Source organism: Anabrus simplex, chromosome 1 (assembly GCF_040414725.1).
Source record: "Anabrus simplex isolate iqAnaSimp1 chromosome 1, ASM4041472v1, whole genome shotgun sequence".
In the NCBI taxonomy this organism is placed as follows: Eukaryota; Metazoa; Arthropoda; class Insecta; order Orthoptera; family Tettigoniidae; genus Anabrus; species Anabrus simplex.
In genome coordinates, this window is record NC_090265.1 from 1,541,665,403 (window position 1) to 1,541,687,047 (window position 21,645).

A 21,645-nucleotide genomic window follows, 5' to 3' on the forward strand; every position below is an offset into this window, starting at 1 on the left:
GGAGGGTGTATCTTAGGATAGGAATGCTAGGAGGGGGGAGTATTTATTCTGGTGAAACAAGAATTTGTAAGCTACGAAAATGTTAAAGTTGACAAACGCGAAATTCTAGGGGTAAGGCTCATCTCTAAAAATAGGCAACTTGATGTCTTTGGAGTGTACAGACCAGGAAAGGGTAGCGCAGACGCTGATTCAGAATTATTTGATAAGATAATCAGCTACATGGGAAACGATAAGGAAAGGAACGTGATTGTAGCGGGTGATCTCAATTTACCAAACGTCAATTGGGAAGGTAATGCTAACGACAGGAAGCATGACCAACAAATGGCAAATAAGTTAATATGGGTAGGGCATCTGATTCAGAAAGTGATGGAACCAACTAGAGGGAAGAATATTCTGGATGTGGTGCTGGTAAAACCAGATGAGCTCTATAGAGATACCGAAGTAATAGATTGTAGCCTATTAGTGATCACGAAGCTGTTTTTGTGGTAGTTAAAAATAAATGTGAAAGAAAGGAAGATATTAAAATCAGAACTATTAGGCAGTACCATATAGCTGATAAAACAGGCATGAGGGAGTTTAAAAAAAAAAGTAACTATGATCGGTGGAAAACGATAAATAAAAATGTAAACAGACTCTGGGATTGGTTTAAAGCAATTGTTGAGGAATGTGAAAATAGGTTTGTACCTTTAAAGGTGGTAAGGAATGTTAAAGATCTACTATATTATAACGGAGAAATAAAGAGACTAAGAAGGAGGTGCAGGTTGGAAAGAAATAGTTAGAAATGGCTGTGGAAGTAAGGAGAAATTGAAGGAACTTACTAGGAAATTGAATCTAGCAAAGAAGTCAGCTAAGGATAACATGATGGCAAGCATAATTGGCAGTCATACATTTTAGTGAAAAATGGAAGGGTATGTATAGGTACTTCAAGGCAGAAACAGGTTCCAAGAAGGACATTCCGGGAATCATTAATGAACAGTCCGAGTGTGTATGTGAGTATCTTCAAAAGGCAGAAGTATTCAGTCAGCAGTATGTAAAGATTGTTGGTTACAAGGATAATGTCCAAATACAGGAGGTGACAAATGCTAAAGAAGTATTAAAATTTACCTATGATAACAATGACATTTACAATAAAATACAGAAGTTGAAAACTAGAAAAGTGGTTGGAATTGATTAGATTTCTAGGGATATACGAAAGACAGTGGGTTGGGATATAGTACCATATCTGAAGTATTTATTTGATTATTTTTTGCATGAAGGAGCTATACCAAATGAATAGAGAGATGCTATAGTAGCCCCTGTGTATAAAGGAAAGGGTGATAAATATAAAGTTGAAAATTACAGGTCAGTCAGTTTGACATGCATTGCATGTAAGCTTTGAAAAGCATTCTTTCTGATTATATAAGACATGTTTGTGAAATTAATAACTGGTTTGATAGAAGGTATTTTTTTTTTAGAAAAGGTTATTTCACTGAAGCTCAACTTGTAGGATTCCAGCAAGATACAGCAGATATCTTGGATTCAGGAGGTCAATTGGATTGTATTGCAATTGATCTGTCTAAGGCATTTGATAGGGTAGATCATGGGAGACTACTGGCAAAAATGTGTGCAATTGGACTTGACAAAAGAGTGACTGAATGGGTGGCTCTAATTCTAGAAAATAGAACTCAGAGAATTATAGTAGGCGACGTTTTATCTGTCCCGGTAATAATTAAGAGGGGAATTCCTCAAGGCAGTATTATTGGACATTTATGTTTTCTTATATATATATATATCAATTATAAGTGTAAAGAATGGAATAACTGCTGAGAAATTTCTAAATGCAGTATAGTTGTAGGTTCAAAAACAATTTTTTTCTGTAATGGATTTTGATTTCATCCTTCAGCCATATTTCATTCGCCTTGTTTTGTAAGTGTACTAAGTTTTGTGTTGATAAATTACGTCTTTGTGTAGGCTTTAAAAATGTTGGTATTTGTCTTTTAAACATTTCTTCAAAAACCATGTATCTTTCGAGATCTTACCTATTTTAACCTTTTAATGTATTGAATAGGTGGAAATCAAAGTTTTATTGTTCTCCTTTTAAGTGGTATGTTCCAAGCTGTCAGTGGAGAGATGACGTGATAGGACATCAGTAGACGAATAAGTTTGAGTGGTGTCTTGAAAAGTAGGAAAGATCACAATATAAAGATATAGTTGGAATTCAAGAGGACAAATTGGGGCAAATATTTGTTTATAGGTAGGGGAGGGATTGGAATAGCTTACCAAGGGAGATGTTCAGTAAATTTCCAATTTCTTTGCAATCATTTAAGAAATGGTTAGAAAAACAACAGATAGGGAATTTGCCACATGGGCGACTGCCCGAAATGCAGGTCAGTAGTGTCTGATTGATGTGTAACTGTTCCGAATACAGTTCAGTAATTTCACACTGTTCAGTTTCACTGCAGTTGTCTTGATTGTATAAACAATTATATTGCTCAGTATGAGTTTCATTATTGGATAATAAACCTAACTTATTACCTTCTGAATTGATACTCATATCACGTGCACTCAGTTCGCTGTTATTCAAGTAGCTGTGCACGCTAAATTTGTCACATACAGCTGACGACCAATCTTGCGATGTGTCATTAGAAAGAGATGAAAACTGCTCAGCGCACCTGACAAAAGTGATCCCATAGTAAGAGGCACTAGTTCAGCAAGGTCCATATTATCGTTTGAATATAAGACATCTTTCGTTAGAATATCCAAGTTTGAAGATGAACAATTACCTTTACTTCTGCATTCCAATACTTGAGAAGATACGCTGTCATTGTGTAACAATATCTGATCTCTTTTCTGGCAATCAAAAGAAACATGAAATACATAAGAATTTACATACAAATAAAAGAAAGTGTTTTAATTTCAGTTAAATCATTTTAATAAAACACTTTATTATAAATCCAATACGTGCTATTATTCGGAACTACTAGAACTATGACCTAGGTTATGTGTACTTTCTTTTAACTGACTTATACACCTTAAACTTGATACATTTTCATCCCTTCACCACTACACATTAAAAGGATTGACTGCTAATTAATTACTTCAACCATTAAATTAACAACAAATCTATAAATAACGTTTTTGTTTGTAAAGTTGTTCGGAGGTTAACATAGAATGGAAACGTTCGTTTTCTTACCTGTAAAACCTCACAGTTATTAGAAATCCTTATTGCATTTGTAACAATCCATTTGGTTCTTGCTCTGATAGCCTCCATTACTGGTACCACAATGTAGGAAATACGACAGCACAATCGTTTACCATGTAAACATGCACAGTAACAACATACTAGGTTAGTAAAGACTACACAGCTGATGTTGTCTGGTCTGTTGTGAACCAGTGCAGCCACCTGTTTCGTTTAGCATCACTAGACCACAGACTGGTAAAAGGCGCTTGGTCTACTGTTGCATAACTAAACATTGGCTTATTGTTTTTGGTTTCGTGATGCAGAGCGCAAAATCAAACATAGGTAAATTGGCACTTAGATTTTTCATATATTTTAAGGCAACAGTTACTAGGACATGTACGGTGATTTTTGTCCATTTAAGTTATATTGTTTCTCAACAGAATGCGCACAAATACTGATTTTTACGAAATGGCACTTGGTCTAGTGATGCATAACATGGTCCAGTTAAAATAGTTGAAAAGTTATTGAACACACAATATTATTCACTTTTGTAAAGGACAAGATGAGTAAATCTTATGTCACTCTGCAGAGTTTATGCTCTTATCATGTTACACTTTTATTACAAAATTATTTACTGAAAATGCAAAAAATAAATTTAAATTCTCGTTGGCAGCTTAAAGCAGAAATTTTGGCTTAGGAAGCGAAGAGTGAACTTAAGAACTGCTAACTGAAGCTGCAGTGAGATGGGATCAGACTATAGACATATTTTTTATTGACTTGTGATTGTAATATTCTTAAATAACTTTTTATGTTTCAAATGTGTTATTAACATGAGCACTCTTGGTGATGTATATGTGTTATGTATTTTAGATCCCATCCACCATCACTCACAGTCTGGAGAAGAGAGACTATGTTATCAACGAATTGGTAGAAACAGAAAAGAACTATGTGGATGTGTTGATGACAGTACAGAAATGCTTCATGCGACCACTCAGCAGTATGCTCAGAGAAGATGATATCAAAGTCATCTTCAGTGGTATGAAGGTTAGTACAGGGATTGCACTTTATACATCAACTGTCTCCTCTGAATTTGGTATATTTTAATTTCTTTATTCATTGTTGTTAAATTGATATCAGACTGTTCCTGAATGAATGCAGTGTTATGAAAAGTTAACATTCCATAGGAATTATTGAAAATAACAATTTAAGAATCAATGTGAGTTGTATGTTATACCAAAAGCCCAAAAAATTGTATATAGATTTCAGAACTGGTGTTATTTTCTTCAGAATATTATCATGATATGTTTTATGACTCAATTTAAAGTTTACTGATATCTAAGTTGAATTTCTTTGTTCACTCTAGACTGTGTCAAGGTACTGTGAATGTATGGACAATGATGTCTGGTGGTATTTGGAACACATAGCAGTGTCCATTATCTTTGACATGATTAATGCTATTTTGTTCACCTAATAGCTTTTAAGACGAGTGAGAATTTTCTTCATCCAAAGATGAAGACAGACGGGTGTCGGCAGGTCTTTAGGTCTTGTTACAGTTAGTAAATTGTCACTTTTCTTTCAGTCAGAGTTTATGTATCTAGGTTATGTGTGCCTGGAAATGAACCATCTCACAGGTAGTTCAAGAAAAGACATATTCTCGAATTATAAGCTAAAAGTGTATATTTGTGTGTTTTATATAAACAGCAAGTTCATTGAACTGCTTTTCCGTGGGTTATTAAGCACAATAAATGCAAGTACTTTGATAGTTCTATCTGCAGCTTGCTGTTGGGAATTCTACTTTTAGCACTTGCTGGTGATGATCAGCTGAATATTTGTTTAAAGGAAACCTGCCTTAACTTCTACTACAAGAATTATTATGTTCTTAAGAGCTCACTTATGAACTTAAAAGTTGTTTTATGCGATGTGCATTAGAACTTTGTTTGCCAAATTAGGTCTGGGCTTGATTCTTCGTTCAACACAGAGATGTAATTTTCCAACAAAGATGAGTGACTTGTCTTTAAATTTAATCTATGGCTCTTTGTGAAAATATGACCTAGCAGGAAACTGGGTAAATATTGTGAAGGCCATTCCATACACAGTTCAAATACTGTCCATTATCGGCTATAGTTCTGTCCTTAAACAAATTGAAAGTACACCTCATAGATTTCTGAAAAACTATATGTCTTATTTATCCCACAACTGAACAAAATGACATGGTTGCTGTATGAAGTGACTTGAATGTAAGTCATTTAGCCTGGGCTTCTAATGGTATCAAGCCAAACCCCAGGATGCTCCAGCTCTGCTGAGTCTTGGCCTACCAAGTGACGTTATGCAGCCCAAAGGCTTGCATATTAAGAGGTGATGCATGATCATCCAACAAATCCTCCCAGCCATTATTCTTGGATTTCTGGTCTGGGGTCGCTGTTTCACTGTCAGATAGCTCCTCAATTGTTTTCTCATCGGCTGAGTGGACTATAAACCAGCCCTTAGACCTATGCCTCTTCTCTCTTCTCCAGGTCGTCTTTAAACTGGTCTTGCCATCTCCTACGACATTCAAATGGTCTCAGGCCTGGTTTGTTCTTTTCCAAGTATTATTATGGTATTTGGAAATAATTACACCAAAAAATAGGACTGATTATTTGGGAGATGGGTTTATGGATGGAAAAGGCATGGGCATACCAGGTGATGGGATGTAGTGGAATGAAAACCATTCATTCAGTTAACAAATTTTAATGTTAATAATAACAAAAGTTTTAAATACCAATCTGAATCAAATATCTGGCAAAAATTACAAGTTAGAGAAAAGGGGGGGGGGGGGTATAAAATACAAAGGTCAAGTTAATAGAAAAAGGAAAAAAAATGAACAATAATAACAAGGTGGGCAAGGGGAAATGTAACAAGTAATTAGGAATTCATATCCTGTATGAAAAAGGTAACCTTGAAAGAGGTTTAAAGCTGCAGAAAAGCAGAAAATTTGCTATGATTAGATTGTACTTGATTTGACTCTGTAAAGTTCCTGTTACAGACAACACAAATTCATGGAAACAAAATTTGAAACTGTAAGTCCAGTCATTGGCTTACTCAAGAGACTTTGGGGCAGGGAGATCCACACAGCGCTCCCCGAGTGCTAGCGCTCTGGCCGCGCTCTAAGCCAGTGCTCCGAGCGCTTTAGTGGAAGGTAGTTTTGGTAGTGGTGGGAAGAGCTTGGCTGGCTGAGCACTTGGTCTGCCGGCCGCACCAAAGTGAGCAGCTGATCCATCAGTCGCTAGTCTTGTCCAATGCGTTTTGTTGACAGTGTGTAACTAAATCAGTTTCACAGTTGTCATGACTGAAAATCATACAAGAAAAGGAGGAGTAGTGAAGCAGCAGCCTTTAAAGCAGAATGGGAAATTTCATTTTTCTCTACATCTTAGAAAGTGTATGCCAAATGTTTAGTGTGCCACCAAGACTTAATGTGTTAAAAAAAAAAAAAAAATAATGGAATGGCACTATAGGGATGCTAACAGTGATTTGACGAACGCCAGTTGAAAATTGAAGTTGGAAGAATTGAAAGAAAATTTCAAGCAGCACTATTCTGTAAGTATTGTTGTTTGAATTTTAAAATGCTTGTTTACAAACGGGAATGGAGAAATGGTTTAGTTATCTGAAGAACACTAAAATTGTAACTTGCCGTATTTTTGTCTGATAGGAGATAGAGGAGAGTGAGGTTGGTGGACCCATTTTACGAGCTAGCTACAAATGTTCGACGTGAATTGCCAAAGCTGGGAAACCCTTTGCGGAAGGGAATTTAATCAAGGAGTGCCTAATGGACGTGGCGGCGTATATTTGTCCTATGGAGCTAGTTTGAGAAATTTGACAAAATCTCTGTTTCTCCTCAAACTGTCGCTCGCAGAATAGACGATATGGCCGTTGATATGGAACAGCAATTAATGGAGAAGGCAGCAAATTTTGTATCATTTTCCGTCGCTCTTGACGAATTAAATGTCACTGCGGACACAGCATTATTTTCATTCGAGGGGCGGATGATGATCTTTGGGTCACAAGGTTAAAATGTGCCCAATGTGGGTTCACATATTTTGGACAAACCGGGAGGAGCTTTTACACGAGGTATCTGGAACATTACAATGCTTCCAAGCATAATAAGTATTCGGCCATGAGCCAGCATATGACTGAAACAGGCCATAAGTTCACCTCTATAGAAAATGATTTGACGGTCATTAAAAACCTAAGCAAAGGGAAATTATTGAACGAAACGGAAAACTTGTACATTTATTTGGACCAATCTTATAACAAAAATAATAATCTTCACGATGCCATCGATAACAAAAATCCGTTATATGAAACAACTCCGAGGTTAATCCAGACCGTAAATCAGAATAAAGTTCCCAGTATGTTTAAGTCACAGAACGCATGCGCTCCAATAGCCACACCTAATGCCAGGCCCGCCCAGTCCAATTCAAGTAACGTCTCTCAAGCAACAATACAGACGCACAATTTGAATATCACGCCCCCTTCCCCACCAGGCTCCACCCCTCCGCTTCAGCATCGATACTGCACTAGGAGCAAGCTTAGCCATTTAGACACAACCGGAACAATGGATCCCAGCTAACGTCGACAAGACAAGTTCATACAATAAACACTCACTCTACTTTATTACCGTATTGGGTTCCACATTCATCATTCTAATTCCCCGTTTTTTCTCTTATCCAGTTACAGACAACTCATATTCCTCCCAGATTGAATATGCACCAATGGGAAGTTTATCCACAAGAATGACGGAATATTTTTATTCCGATAAACAATGATTGAAATCAACAATATGTATCCTACTTACACGCTTCAACCTTAAAACATAACCATGCTTCTTTCTAAAGGAATATTCAAACTGTTTCAAACCCTAACATGAACGACTTTAACCAAGGTTCCGGTATTGTTAAAATTTCTTACGACTCAGGCGACCATATCTGCTGATGAAACCCCAACTCACGCAGTGATAAATTCTAGTCAATACATTTTGAGAAACCCCTATTCACGCGTGACCAATCCAATCCACAATTGGAATTCTAGTTATTATAAAATAAGTTAATTCAAATTTCATTGTTCATAATACGAATAAAATTCAGAATAAGGTCAACGAGATTTGGATAAGAAATGTAATTAAAGCAACGTACAAAAGATAGCCCTCTTAAATTACAATTATATAAATTTCATTTATTTTTGGCCCAAATGTTGTCTTCGTTTGAATGGATTTCATTTCCAACTAAATTGAATATTAACGATTTTATCCAAGATTCCGGTGTTGTAAAAATTCTTATGACTCAGGCGACTATAACAGCTGAAGAAACCCCAACTCACGCAGTGATAAATTCTAGTCAATACTATTGAGAAGCCCCAATTCAAGTTGTGATCAATCCAATCTGCAATTGGAGGTCTGGTCATTATAAAAAATGTAATTCATTGTTCATAAATTCTGGCAAAGTTAATGCACTTATTGTACATACTGTACATATTGTAAACTGTGTAAATAGCATAAGACAATTGTATTTAGTCTAAAGTTAGTTTACTATAAGTTTCAATGTTTATATTTTTAATTCTTGACCTAAGGATTAATATAGGCTGAAGATGCCCATAACTAGGGCGAAACCTGTCCCTAACTGGTGTGTTTCATTCATGTAGAATTTAACCACTAAAAGTATATATTTGTATTGAAAAGGTAGACACAATAATTTTAATCTTGAAAGAGTTTACTTATTGATCTTTGGGTCACCGAGGATTTCCTAGACTTGGTAGCTCTCAAAGGCACCACTACCGGTTTCGATATTTTCCAAGCTGTGGAGGGTGTTTTTGAGTCACTGGGATTAAAATGGGAGCGGTTGATGAGTGTAATGATGGTTGGTGCTCCTGCTTTACATGGTCTACGCACGGAGTTCCTCAGCTATGTAAAATTAAAAATGGCTGAGAGTGGTAGTACCGTAATGATGGTGATCCATTGTTTGATACACCAGGACACAATCTGTGCAAAAGTCCCTAAGCTTAAAGACATAATGGGAACAGTTGTGCGAATAGTAAATTATCTTCGCTCCCATGGACTCGCGCACCGTCAATTCAAAGAGTTCTTGGATGACATCGAAGCGGAGTATCCAGATATCTCGTACCGTGCAGAAGTAAGATGGCTGAACAAGGCGAAGGTGCTTCATCGTGTTTTTTTGCTTGTGGAACCCAGTAGATACCTTTTGTGACATGAAAGGCCGGCCCAAAGTTTTTTTGCGTGATTCTAAGTGGGTGGCTGACTTGGCATTTTTAAGTGACATTACTGCCCATCTGAATAGTTTGAACACTTCGCATCAGGGCAAAAAGCACAATATCTGCGATTTGGTGGAAAAATTCAAGCGTTCAGAAGAAAATTGATTTTGTGGGAAAACCAGTTGCGTGCAAGGAACATAGGATATTTTCCATTGCTTGAAACAGTAAAAGAAGTTGTCGACTTTGATGAGTACTTGCAGGTAATTTGCCAATTACAAGAAGAGTTTGGAAAGAGATTTTCAGAATTATTAGAACTCCAAGTGGTGTTAGGTATTCGTTCGACCATTTTCTCTTAGTGCAGACAGTGTTCCACAGCTATTTCAATTAGAGTTGATTGAACTGCAGTGCAATGTTCATCTTAAGAGACCGCTTTCTAATGTCACGAAGTTTAGAAGAATTTTACAGCGGCTTTCTGCAAGAAGAATACCCCCTTTTGTATAAACATGTATGTAAAGTTCTGTCAATGTTCGGTTCAACGTACATTTGTGAGCGTTTCTTTTTGGTTCTTAAGCTTACCAAAAGTAAACATCATGCAACGATGAGCGATAGAAACTTGCACAATTTTTTAAGAATAGCTGTGTCCAGAAATATTGTACCCAATTTAGAGAAGATTGTTTGTTCCAAAACTAAAAGCTCATACAAACGACTGAGCAAATTCATTCAAGTTCTGTACTATTTGTTCATATTGGTAAAGTTTTGTTTAATTTTCCTCTCAAATATGTTGAAATTTCAGTTTTGAATAAATCACATTATTCTTTTCTTAACACTTGAGTTTTGTTTCCTGCACAATCCATACATTGGAGTACCATTGGATTTGTATATGCTGTATATTTGTTATGGCAAAACAGCGCTATCCATATGATGTCAATAATCCCACAAAAGCTGTCACTCGCATGACTGTACATACACATCTAGTCAGCGCGGTCCAAATATCGTCCGCTTGTCTCAGGTTTCCTCGCTGCCACAGTGTAGTGGTGGTAGGGGAAGGAGCGCTAGTCTGAGTTCCCAGTGCTCCCCGAGCGCGCCACGCTCTCCAAGTACAATGACTGGATGACCCTGCATTAGGGTAACATTGAAAAATGGTAAATCGAAATCAGTTCACTTGAAGTTACAGGGAATAATCCAAATCCAGGCATAATTTTGGTAACATTACTTAAGTTCACTGAAGTTTAGATTGATGCTTTCATGACCCGTGATTATAAGCATGATAATTAGCTTTTGGGCTTTTGCCATGTCAAAAAAACAAGGTGAAATTAGAGAAGTAAGAGTGAAAGGATTCTGATGTTCAGACCCAAAAGCAGGAAGGTCTCCCATAATATGAAATGTTGGTTCAGGCTTTGTACGAATGGAACAAATACATTTACACACTGAAGAATTAACTTCATTTATTCTGTTAATGACTCAATATTGTTCACAAATTGGGAAGAACAAAGTACAAACACCTGCGCGAATATTCTGATAATGGAACTTGTGGATAATTAATGCAGTTACATGATATTTGGATGGAAGAATGATGGGATATTTCTTTTATTCAGGAAGATTGGAGAAGAAAGTCTTCCTACCACCTTGAGGTGACCATCATGGTCCAAAAAGGGGGACAATGAAACATTTACTACTTTGGTGTACAGAAATTCCCTTTAAGTTCATCAGAAAAGGCTTCCTGTTGAGTTAAAGACAACATCCTAATAGTCAATAGATTTAATTCAACATTGGTCATATGAACTCTAGGAATGAGTGGTTGGGCAAGAACGAAATAAAATTCCAACAAAGAACATAAGCCATTATCCTTCTAAGTTTGAAAAATATAAAGAAACATTGAAGTAAAGGGTAAGAAACGGTAGTCATATGAGCAATAACGGTTGTATTACAGACTTTCAGGTGGCTCATATATTTTACTAGAAGGAGAATGAGACCACCGAGAGTAGGTTTATACTAACTAATACAGTACAAAGAAAGATTTAATTAACAGGTTAGGAGGACAACCTCTAGATATGATGTCAGCAGGATTTTCTTTGCCTGAAACATGTCACCATTGCTGAATAGAGGATTGTTCTTGAGTTTTTGAAACATGGTTGACCACAAATGTTTGCCAATAAAAAGAAAGTTTAGCAAGCCATGTTAAAATGATACAAGAATTGGTCCAGAACAATACATTTTTAAGTTTGAGTTTCAAAATGTGCTATAATTTACCAGCCAACTCTCTAGCTAAAAGAGCTACACAGAAATGAAGCATAGGGGAAAGGAAACCCAAAATTAGGAGGCCCAAATACCAAATTAGAACTATGAACATTCTGTCACTAACTGGAAAGATATAAGAACGGATGATGGTGATGGTGATGATGATGATGCTTGTTGTTTAAAGGGCCTAAAATCTGGGTCACCAGCCCGACATGAGAACTCCTAGACATGATGGACAGAGGTAAAATATCTATATTGGGTTTAAGTGAGACCAACTGGAGAAGGGTAGGAATTAAGACTTTTTGGGGAGGGTACAAATTGTACTGGAATGGACAGGAGAAGGAAGCAAAGAATGGTGCTGGACTCTTAGTTAGTGAATGTTACAGCAGAAGTTATGTACGAAAGTGATAGAATCATAAAAATGTCCATGCAGTTGTAGATTACTAAGTACACAGTCATACAAGTACATGTCCCACAGACAGGTTGCAGTGAGGAAGAAAAGGAGAAATTTCATTAAGACCTGGAAGGTAGAGTTAATTAGGAAAACATTATTATTGGAGATTTGATTGCACAAGTAGGAGTAAACATACATGGATACGAGAACATCATTGGCCCACATTGATTTGGAGAAAGGTCCCTGGAGGAGAACAGTTGTTAGATTTGTGCAGAAGAAATGGTCTTGTCATCAAAAATACATTCTTTAAAAAAAAGAGAGCCATAAAGTAATACAATTCAGTTGGGATGGCCATTACAGTGATCGACTACGTGATCGTGAATAAAGATGGAGACAGATATATCACAGACGTTAAGGTCTTCCATAGTGAAAGTGTGGACAGTGACCATAGAGTGTTGGTAGTAGACTTCAAATATACGACCATGAAACTCAGAAAATGATTTTAAAAACACCAAGGGTAAAAACGTGGAAATTGGAAGAAGTTCAATAAAGGAAGAATACAAACTAAGAATTCAACAGAATCTATTGAAGGGTGAAGTGACCAGCGTTAATGAAGAGTGGGAGTCCTTCACAGAAAACTTTGTGGGAGAAGCCAAAAACCTATGTGGAGGTTACAAATTATGTCAAAAGGAAAAAAAGATACACTGTGGTGGAATGATAGTTAGAACAGCTGTGAAAGAAAGAAACCAAATAAAGAAGGCACTAGACAAGGAAAAACAAAAACAGTGGCTAGAACGCAATGAACAAGAGATACTAAGACTCCAAGGAATGTACAGGACCAAGAAACTTGCTGTTAAGAACATAGTGAGAGAAGAAAAAGAGAAAGAAATGGAATGAGTTTGCTACATAAAATGGTGAAAAACAAGAGAAGGGATCAAGAGGCATTAAAAGAAATACGTTCTCTCACATGACACTCCACCAGCCTGTGAGGTGAGTAGACATTCAATTTTCAATATACAAACTAGATTTTTCATTCTTCCGATTACATAAATATTTAGAGGATTTTGTCCAGGACTACTTCTAATACAGTATAAAGAATATTTGTTAGACATCATTTTAATCCTGTACTAACTGTGGTACATACAAGACAATGTTTACACAAAGATCCTATTTTTAAAACAAACGATTTTGGCAGATGGAGCTAATATTTTATACAAGATTTTAATGTCATTTCATCATATTTTAATCTGTACTGTCCAGAACGGATGTCTTACATTAAGTTATCTTACTAGAGACCTAACAGACATACATTTTTAAGTATATCAGTATCATATTGTTATATTTTATTCTTTAGTAATACCCATTTTATGTCTTTCCAGTGCTGATGATAGCTCAATTGAGCCGAAACATGTACACTTTTAAATATAATGTTGATTATATAATCTATAAGATTATAATGTGAAGTAGTGAACAGGTGGAAATCTTAAACTTTAATTTAGATACTACAGTCAGTACAGAACTTGAAATATGAATTTCATTTCTTGCAATAATAATGCCAATCAGGCTTCAAGAATGGCAAATTCTAAACTTAAAATTGGAAAAATTAGAAAAGGCATAACATTCTTAAAAACTTGGCTCAATAATGATTAGATTCACAAATTTCTTAAAGCAAATCAAATGAAACTCCCATTTGACTCAAAAAACTCAGAAGAAGAACAACGGCATATGCCTTAAGAATGAAATTAAATTTTATACAAAAAAGAAAGCTTTTCTAAACAATAAAATATATGAGGCTGAATTAAATGTCGCTCACCTCATGGTCTTATTGGAATGGAAGTCATTCCAAGTACAGAGGACGCCGCTTATTATAATCACTCTGGGACAAAGATGATTGATAACATAAACCGATTGATAACAGTAGCCGAAAAATAAAAATTGATAGATAGCCTACTGTATTTACTCATAGTGTACATAATAATGTTATTTGTTTTACGTCCCACTAACTACTCTTTTAAGGTTTTTGGAGACGCCGAGGTGCCGGAATTTAGTCCAGCAGGAGTTCTTTTACGTGCCAGTAAATCTACCGACACGAGGCTGACGTATTTGAGCACCTTCAAATACCACCGGACTGAGCCAGGATCGAACCTGCCAAGTTTGGGTCAGAAGGCCAGCGCCTTAACCGTCTGAGCCACTCAGCCCGGCCATAGTGTACATGCACTACAATGAAACAGATACCGGTACACAGCACTGAAATACAGTCAAGTGTCAGCTATTTAAAGTAGTCTCTAATTGTTGTTTTCTTCTGGTTGTCTCTCAAAAGACCATTAATGAATCTATCGAATTCATAATGTTATCACCGACATAATGGACCAACACAAAATTCTTATCATGGGATTACAGGACATTAGAAACACTGACCAGGATGTCTTGGAATCTCAAGGGTACAGACTTTATATATGTATACCCAGGAGGAGAGTGATGAAGAATGTCCCACAATTTGGAACAGGACTTTTGGTCAGCCTTAAAATAATAAACTCAATTCAAGAATTCAAATCACAGTCTCCACGGCTCTCACAAGGGAACTTCCACAATGGTGAAGTCGCCGATCGCGATGAAACTTAGCAAACACATTGAGGTACATGTAAAAACAATGACAGCATCAAATTTAGGCACCGGCATTCATTAGCTTGTTAACTAAGGGGCCTAAAAGTTGCGACATTTCAAGTTCTGCGCGAACAGCAATGAATTCCTCCTGACCAATGCTTAACCGGAACACTGCTTTGTGCCACACCTCTGCTCCTCCTCCCCTCTGCCCCGCCTGGTTCAGCACCACTCGTTTCCCTCTCCCCGCGCTGCCGTCTGCTTAGCTGTCGAACAGAACCTGTGCTACACTGCGTACGCTATCAGCCTTCCTCATAGCTCTCCCTTGGAATTTCCACATTGTATAGGCAGTTTACATTGTTGTACCAGTTCGTACAATAGCCATGTACACTTTTAGGTATGTAACTGCCATTGTACCCAGAAGACTGTAGTGTGATACTTTAATATGGCTACTTGTTGAATATATAGACCTCTGTCAGCTATAGCGCAAAAGTACGAGTAAGTAGGACTACAGCTCTGCCTGTGATTACGGTATATCTACTGCATATATAAACGCACATCTTTATTTCTTTTTAAAGACTTTGCTTATTACGTCAATCATTCCATGTCATACTCATATAAAAGTTGTCTATGCATTTAATTGATTTTTGTTCAACAACCATGGTTGCAATTGAAATGTGTTGTGCCTTTCACTGCAAAACATAAATACATCGTTCAATACAAGCACAAATAAAAACATTCTATCTAGATTCCTTATACCAGAGTACGTAATACGGGAAATACCAGCAGTTTCTAACTCGGAGTTTATAATTGCTGTTGTTCGCGATTTCGTTTCGTTATGACACAACTGATAGCGTACACAAAATGGGGGTAGGGGAGTGGACATGAAAAGAAGGTCTGGACCTGTAACCATATTATGATATCCCGAGGTACATCATCTCATTACATTCATTGAGATCCTCTACCCGGGCACGTAATTTCTTTAAATAAAAGGATATTTAACGTTGTTTCAAGGTGGGTGATTTATTTTAATAAATTTCATATGTATGTCCACTCTAAATGACACTACCGACAGCTTCAAGGTGTTTCAGACGTAAATAATAATTTAAGCCTAGGTCGGACGCGGTACCTTATACCACGTTTGTCCACGCCCGATGGTGCTTAACTTGGGGTTGTACCCACGAATTGACAACCCACCGGAATTAGCAGGAATGAAAATATAACATTTGCATAAATTATGAGTAAATACGTTTAGGTTATTTATTGTCATTATGTGTGAAACGGAACGTGATTTAAAGGATTTCAATAATTATAGTACCTAAAGAAGCAAAATATAGCGCTGGTCTCGTTCCACAGCCAAGCAGCCGACAAGCGCGAGGAGAAGGGAGGGGAATGTGCCGGGGAGAACCACTTGGAGGGTAAAAGGCGGTGCAGAGGGTGTGTCTCCAGACGGGAAGTGTGTGTGCCGGCTTAGCATTGGCCAGCAGGTATTCATCGCTGATTGGGCGGAACTTGAAATGTCGCAACTTTTAGGCCCCTTAGTTAACGCGCTAATGAATGTTGGCGCCTAAAATTGATGCTGGCATTGTTTTTACATGTACCTCAATGTGTTTGCTAAGTTTCATCGCGATCGGCGACTTCACCATTGTGGATGTTCCCTTGTCAGCGCTCGCCTTAAAGGCATCTAATAAAATCTATACTATAATAAATGCCCATGCTCCCACTAATGATAAAAGCAACTCCTCAAAAGACCATGAGGAAACAGAAGAATTTTGGGACCTATTGGACCAGACCATAGATAACATCCCCAAACACCACGTAAAATTATTAATAGGCGACTTCAACGCTCAACTAGGCAGAGAAAGAAAATACTGTGACATCATTGGAAAATGGCCACCACACAAGAAAACAAATAAAAATGGAGAGAGACTAGTTGACCTGTGTAGAAACCATAATTTAATCTCAAAATCTACATGTTTTAAGAAGAAACCTAAAAAACTCAAAACATGGAAACACCCTGACTACACTAAAGGAGAATGGCAACTGGATCACATCTGCATGGACAAATACCACCAGAAAGAGATCTATTACGTCAACGTCCTCCGAGGAATAGACTCGGGTTCAGATCACTATGTAGTTAAAATTACAATTAAACTTGCTCCCCAGAGGAGACAGCAAAAGCAAGCCCTTAAAACTAAAAGATAAATAGATCCTACTCAGCTAATCAACAACAAAAATTACCAGAAAGCAACTGAAGAAATAAAAATCACAGATAAACTTGAAAACTTAGTACACAACCTTAAACAAATTGCACGTAAAAAACACCAATGGTGGAACAGTGAATGTGATGAAACAGTGGAGTAAAGACATCAGGCATGGCTATTACATCAGTCCCAAAAAACAGAAATATCCTATCAAAATCTAGTAAAACAGGGAAAATATACTACCCAAGTCTTAAGAAGAATAAAAAGACAACATCATAAGGACACACTGCAGTTAATTGAAGAACAATTCAATAAAACTCGATCAAGGGACTACTACAAAACCTTCAGAAAGCAGCTCCAAAAATATGAACCCCCGACCCTACTGATGAAGGATGAAATGGGTAAGCTGGCTTATAGCAATAAAGGCAATGCAGAAATTCTGGCTAAATATTTTAACAAGCTTTTAAATTGTGAGGAACTTCTTCATTTGGACACCAACACCCCGATAGAAACACCACCAGAGAACATCAATCCCCCCCCCGCACAATAATGGAAGTCTACCAAGCTCTGAATAAATTTAAAAACTACAAAATGCCAGGAGATCAGACCTTTGCGGAAATCTGGAAATATGCAGGAACATCAGCAAAAGTTGCCCTCCATCAACAACTTGTCTCTATCTGGATTAAAGAAGAACTACCAGAACAGTGGATAACAGCCCTCATTCACCCACTGCACAAAAAAGGAGACAAAACTGACCCTAATAACTACAGGGGAATCTTGCTCCTAGACATAACATACAAAATATTTTCAATAACCATCCTTAATACGATAAGTGTACAACTTGAGAAAGAACTAGGAGAATATCAAGGAGGTTTCAGACCCTGGATAAGCTGTCCTGATCAGATCATGAGTCTTAAGTTGATAATGGACTATAACAGGAGAAGAAACAGAGATATGCTGATAACATTTGTAGATTACAAGAAAGCTTATGATTGCATCCATAGAGAATCTCAGTTTAAAATTTCAAGACACCTTGGACTATACCCCAAATTAATAAACATGATAAAATTGACTCTCACTAACACCAAATTAAAAGTGAAGTTTAGAGGTGAAGCATCAGAGACATTTGAAATTAAAACTGGACTACGGCAGGGAGATGGGCTCTCACCACTATTATTTAATTGTGCTCTAGAAATTGTAATGAGGGAATGGTTTAGGAAATGTCCCCCAAAATAAAGATTGGTCAAAAAATCAAAACAAATTGCCTGGTTTTCGTTGATGATTTAGCATTACTAGCAGTGGACATAAAAGAAGCAAAAACGCAGATAAAAGAACTTCAAAACATTGCAAATAAAATTGGCCTCCAAATATTGTTTGAAAAAACAGAAATTATGCCCCAAAAATAAAACAACTCAAAGAAGTTACCATAAATGGTAATAAAGTCAAAATAGTAACTCAATTTAAATATCTTGGAGAAGTAATAACACATAATCTAAATGAAAAAATCTCAATCCAAACAAGAACAAATAGATTACATAAAACACAAATATTAACATGGGATATCTACAAAAAGAAATGTCTATCGATAAATGCAAAAATAAAACACTACAACACAGTTATAAAACCGGAAGCTACATATGCAGCAGAAACACTTTTTCACCTGAGTAAACAATCAAAGACTGACAGACTTCAGAATATTGAAAGGAGGATTGTAAGAACCTGCATCAACAAAAAATACCAGAAAGATGGACAGTGGCGGTAAATACCTAACAAAGTCGTGTACAAGTAGCTAGAACCCATTACAGATACTATGCGTAAGAGGAGACTGGGATTCTTTGGACATATCATGAGGGTGCAGGATTCGAGACTTCTGAAACAACTAGTACAACACAATCTCGTCTCAAAAAGTATCACAACAGGATGTAAATGGATCAGAGAAGTAAGAGAGGATCTGAAGGAAATAGGCCTTACAACAGAAGACACCACAAATAAGATAAAATTGAATACAAAACTCAAGAATACAAACATCCGCTTAGGCCTTACAACAGAAGACACCACAAATAAGATAAAATTTAATACAAAACTCAAGAATACAAACCTCCGCTTTACCCTTACACAAAACAAACCAACAACACGCATATTTTCAACTGAGGAAAGGGCACGAAGATTGGAGCGTTTGAAGAAGTACTGGGAGGACCACAAAACCTGAACAATCCCTTCAAAGAGACCTGAACGACGGACTGACTAAAGTGATCCTATGTGGTCATAAAAGAAGAAGAAGAAGAAGAAGAAGAAGAAGAAGAAGAAGAAGAAGAAGAATGATGTTGTTGGAAGTCCTCAGACTTACGCTGAACACCTCGCCGCAAGATATCTAGCGCCTGTCGCATTTCAGCATTCGTTGGTTTTCGAGAAGTTTCGGCAACATCGTCATCATCAGCATCGCTATCTTCTGCTCCGTGCTCTTTACCTCTCATATCTCATTCTGCGGAAGTAACTGACTCTCATGTCGTCTTCTGTCTGCATTATAATTTATGAGTTTCATATTCCGTATTGATTGGATTCAATGTAATAGACAAGAAAAGTGTTCCACCGATCAATACTTATTTATTGTGAATGAATTATTGCACTAGTACCGGTTTCGGCCTCTCTTGGCCATCATCAGGTAGCACACAATATTTACAGTCATTAGACAAAATTACAAAGATGTTACGTTAGAGCATCCGGATGTCTAATGAAAAATGGAAGTAAAATATGTTGCAGTATGTTGCGTTAAAATATCTCTGATTAAAGGTGGTGATGGTTATAATAAACTAAAACCTATTGAGTGTGCATGGATATGAGTACATAAACACATTAAAATATATAGGCCACATCATAAAACACTAAAAAATATAGCACATTAAACACATAAAAACATAGTATATTTTAAAAACGTCTATTAAAATTTGTCTTCTGTCTGTTTCGCATCAGTAATGATGCCCTCATCAATGTTCATCCATTCCTGAAATTCAATTTCCGTTAAGCCTGTTGGACAAAATTCAACGTTCTCCTCTCCTTCTGGTAACTCTCTTGTATGCACTGTACAAGCATACTTGAGAAGGAAATCCTTGAAAGCAAATGTGAAAACATAAACCGAATTCATGATCACAATAAACGGAAGATTTTCAATGTTTTCGTATTTGTCCGTATGGGACTTGATAAAAGTGATCATATAATATGGTTGATAACATTTTCCGTGACTACAATAAATGGCATCCACTGTATATGTTATCAACAAAATTAATCCTTTCACAATAAACAAACAAAATACACTTTAGAAAATAAACTGGCCAATCTTAATTCAACTAACCACAGAAATTTCCCCAAAAATGAATCTGTTACTAGGACAGACCAGTAACAGGATAGTCACATTTTTCATCCCCACTTAAAAATCTTTCAGATGTCTCTTTTGACAAAGCGGAACATGCAATACTGAACAGAGGACCAAAATACAATTGGTCTGCATATAACCAGAAAGACCCAATTAACAACGTAGCAGAAATAGAACAAGCAGTCTCACTCCTTCCTATTGATAAACAAGATGAGCTCAGATTTGATATAAAGAAAAAACTTTTTTTTAAAAGATGTTGTACGAAGGTAATGTCACCATAATAATGGATAAAGCAGATGTCAAAAGAACACAATCCTTTTTCAATTCTTTTTGATGATAAAAAAAAATCTCCCACCAGCAAAAAAAAAAAAAAAGTAAGAAATCTGAAAAATTCAGATTTTTTATTAAACGAACAAGAGCATTCACAGCCGATCAGTATGAATCCTCAACTATCTACAGCCAGAGCAGCAACCAAAATTAACAGTGAATATACCAAAATTACCAATAAAGTGTCCGGCTCCATGGCTAAATGGTTAGCGTGCTGGCCTTTGGTCACAGGGGTCCTGGGTTCAATTCCCGGTGGGGTCGGGAATTTTAACCATCATTGGTTAATTTTGCTGGCACGGGGGCTGGATGTATGTGTCGTCTTCATCATCATTTCATCCTCATCACGATGCACAGGTCGCCTACGTGTGTTAAATAAAAAGACCTGCACCTGGCGAGCCAAACATGTCCTCGGACACTCTCGGCACTAAAAGCCATACGCCATTTCATTTCACCAATAAAGTTAAATGTATACAGGGTGATATACCTAAGCTGTCCACCTCAAATATCTTCTGATTCGTTAAGGATATAGATATTACAGTATGTTTTCAAATTCTTAAATTGCATTAACAGGCTCATAAGTCCTGTCCTATTCCTGTTGGTTACATAGATAATTACAGAGAAGCAGTTAGCAACTTTGCTTTTTGAAATAGGAATATACTTATTTTACCCTATAGAACAATTAAAAATCAAGTGACAAATTCAGTGATGTGCTTACTTTGCAAATCACATGAGTACTTCTTGTAGATATTGAAGGGTTTCAAATGTGTGGGTATTAGACCGAAAGCAATATGCCACTCGCTGTGATTTCGAGTGTATTGTCTTCCTGCATGACTCACGCTTTGCTGAAAAACAATCATACTGAACGTATTCCATGCATAGCATATTGTGATATGGTCAGCCATACTTGTAAGAATAAAATGAGAAGAGATGTTCACAACAAACTGATGCAAGTGTGATAAACTGTAAAACCTGAAAACAATATTCTCTCACCCATGGGTAAATAATGCAAGTATGAAGCTTGAATTATTATTATTATTATTATTATTATTATTATTATTATTATTATTATTATTATTATTATTATTCTTTCGAATGGGCCACCAGAGGACCA

General features: G+C 36.7%; 1 protein-coding gene across 3 annotated transcripts in view; it reads left to right on the forward strand.

Annotated features, from left to right (window-relative positions):
- The window catches only part of Vav (Vav guanine nucleotide exchange factor), a 632,485-nt gene that overhangs the window by 224,845 nt on the left and 385,995 nt on the right, over positions 1 to 21,645 (forward strand). For all 3 annotated transcript variants that reach the window (XR_010858641.2, XM_067138057.2, XM_067138058.2), the window contains exon 5: positions 4,031 to 4,204. Coding sequence is in view for 2 of the 3 variants with exons in the window: in XM_067138057.2 (XP_066994158.1) it covers positions 4,031 to 4,204 (174 nt within the window). In the remaining variant the exon portion in view is untranslated. The remainder of the gene's footprint in view (positions 1 to 4,030; positions 4,205 to 21,645) is intronic.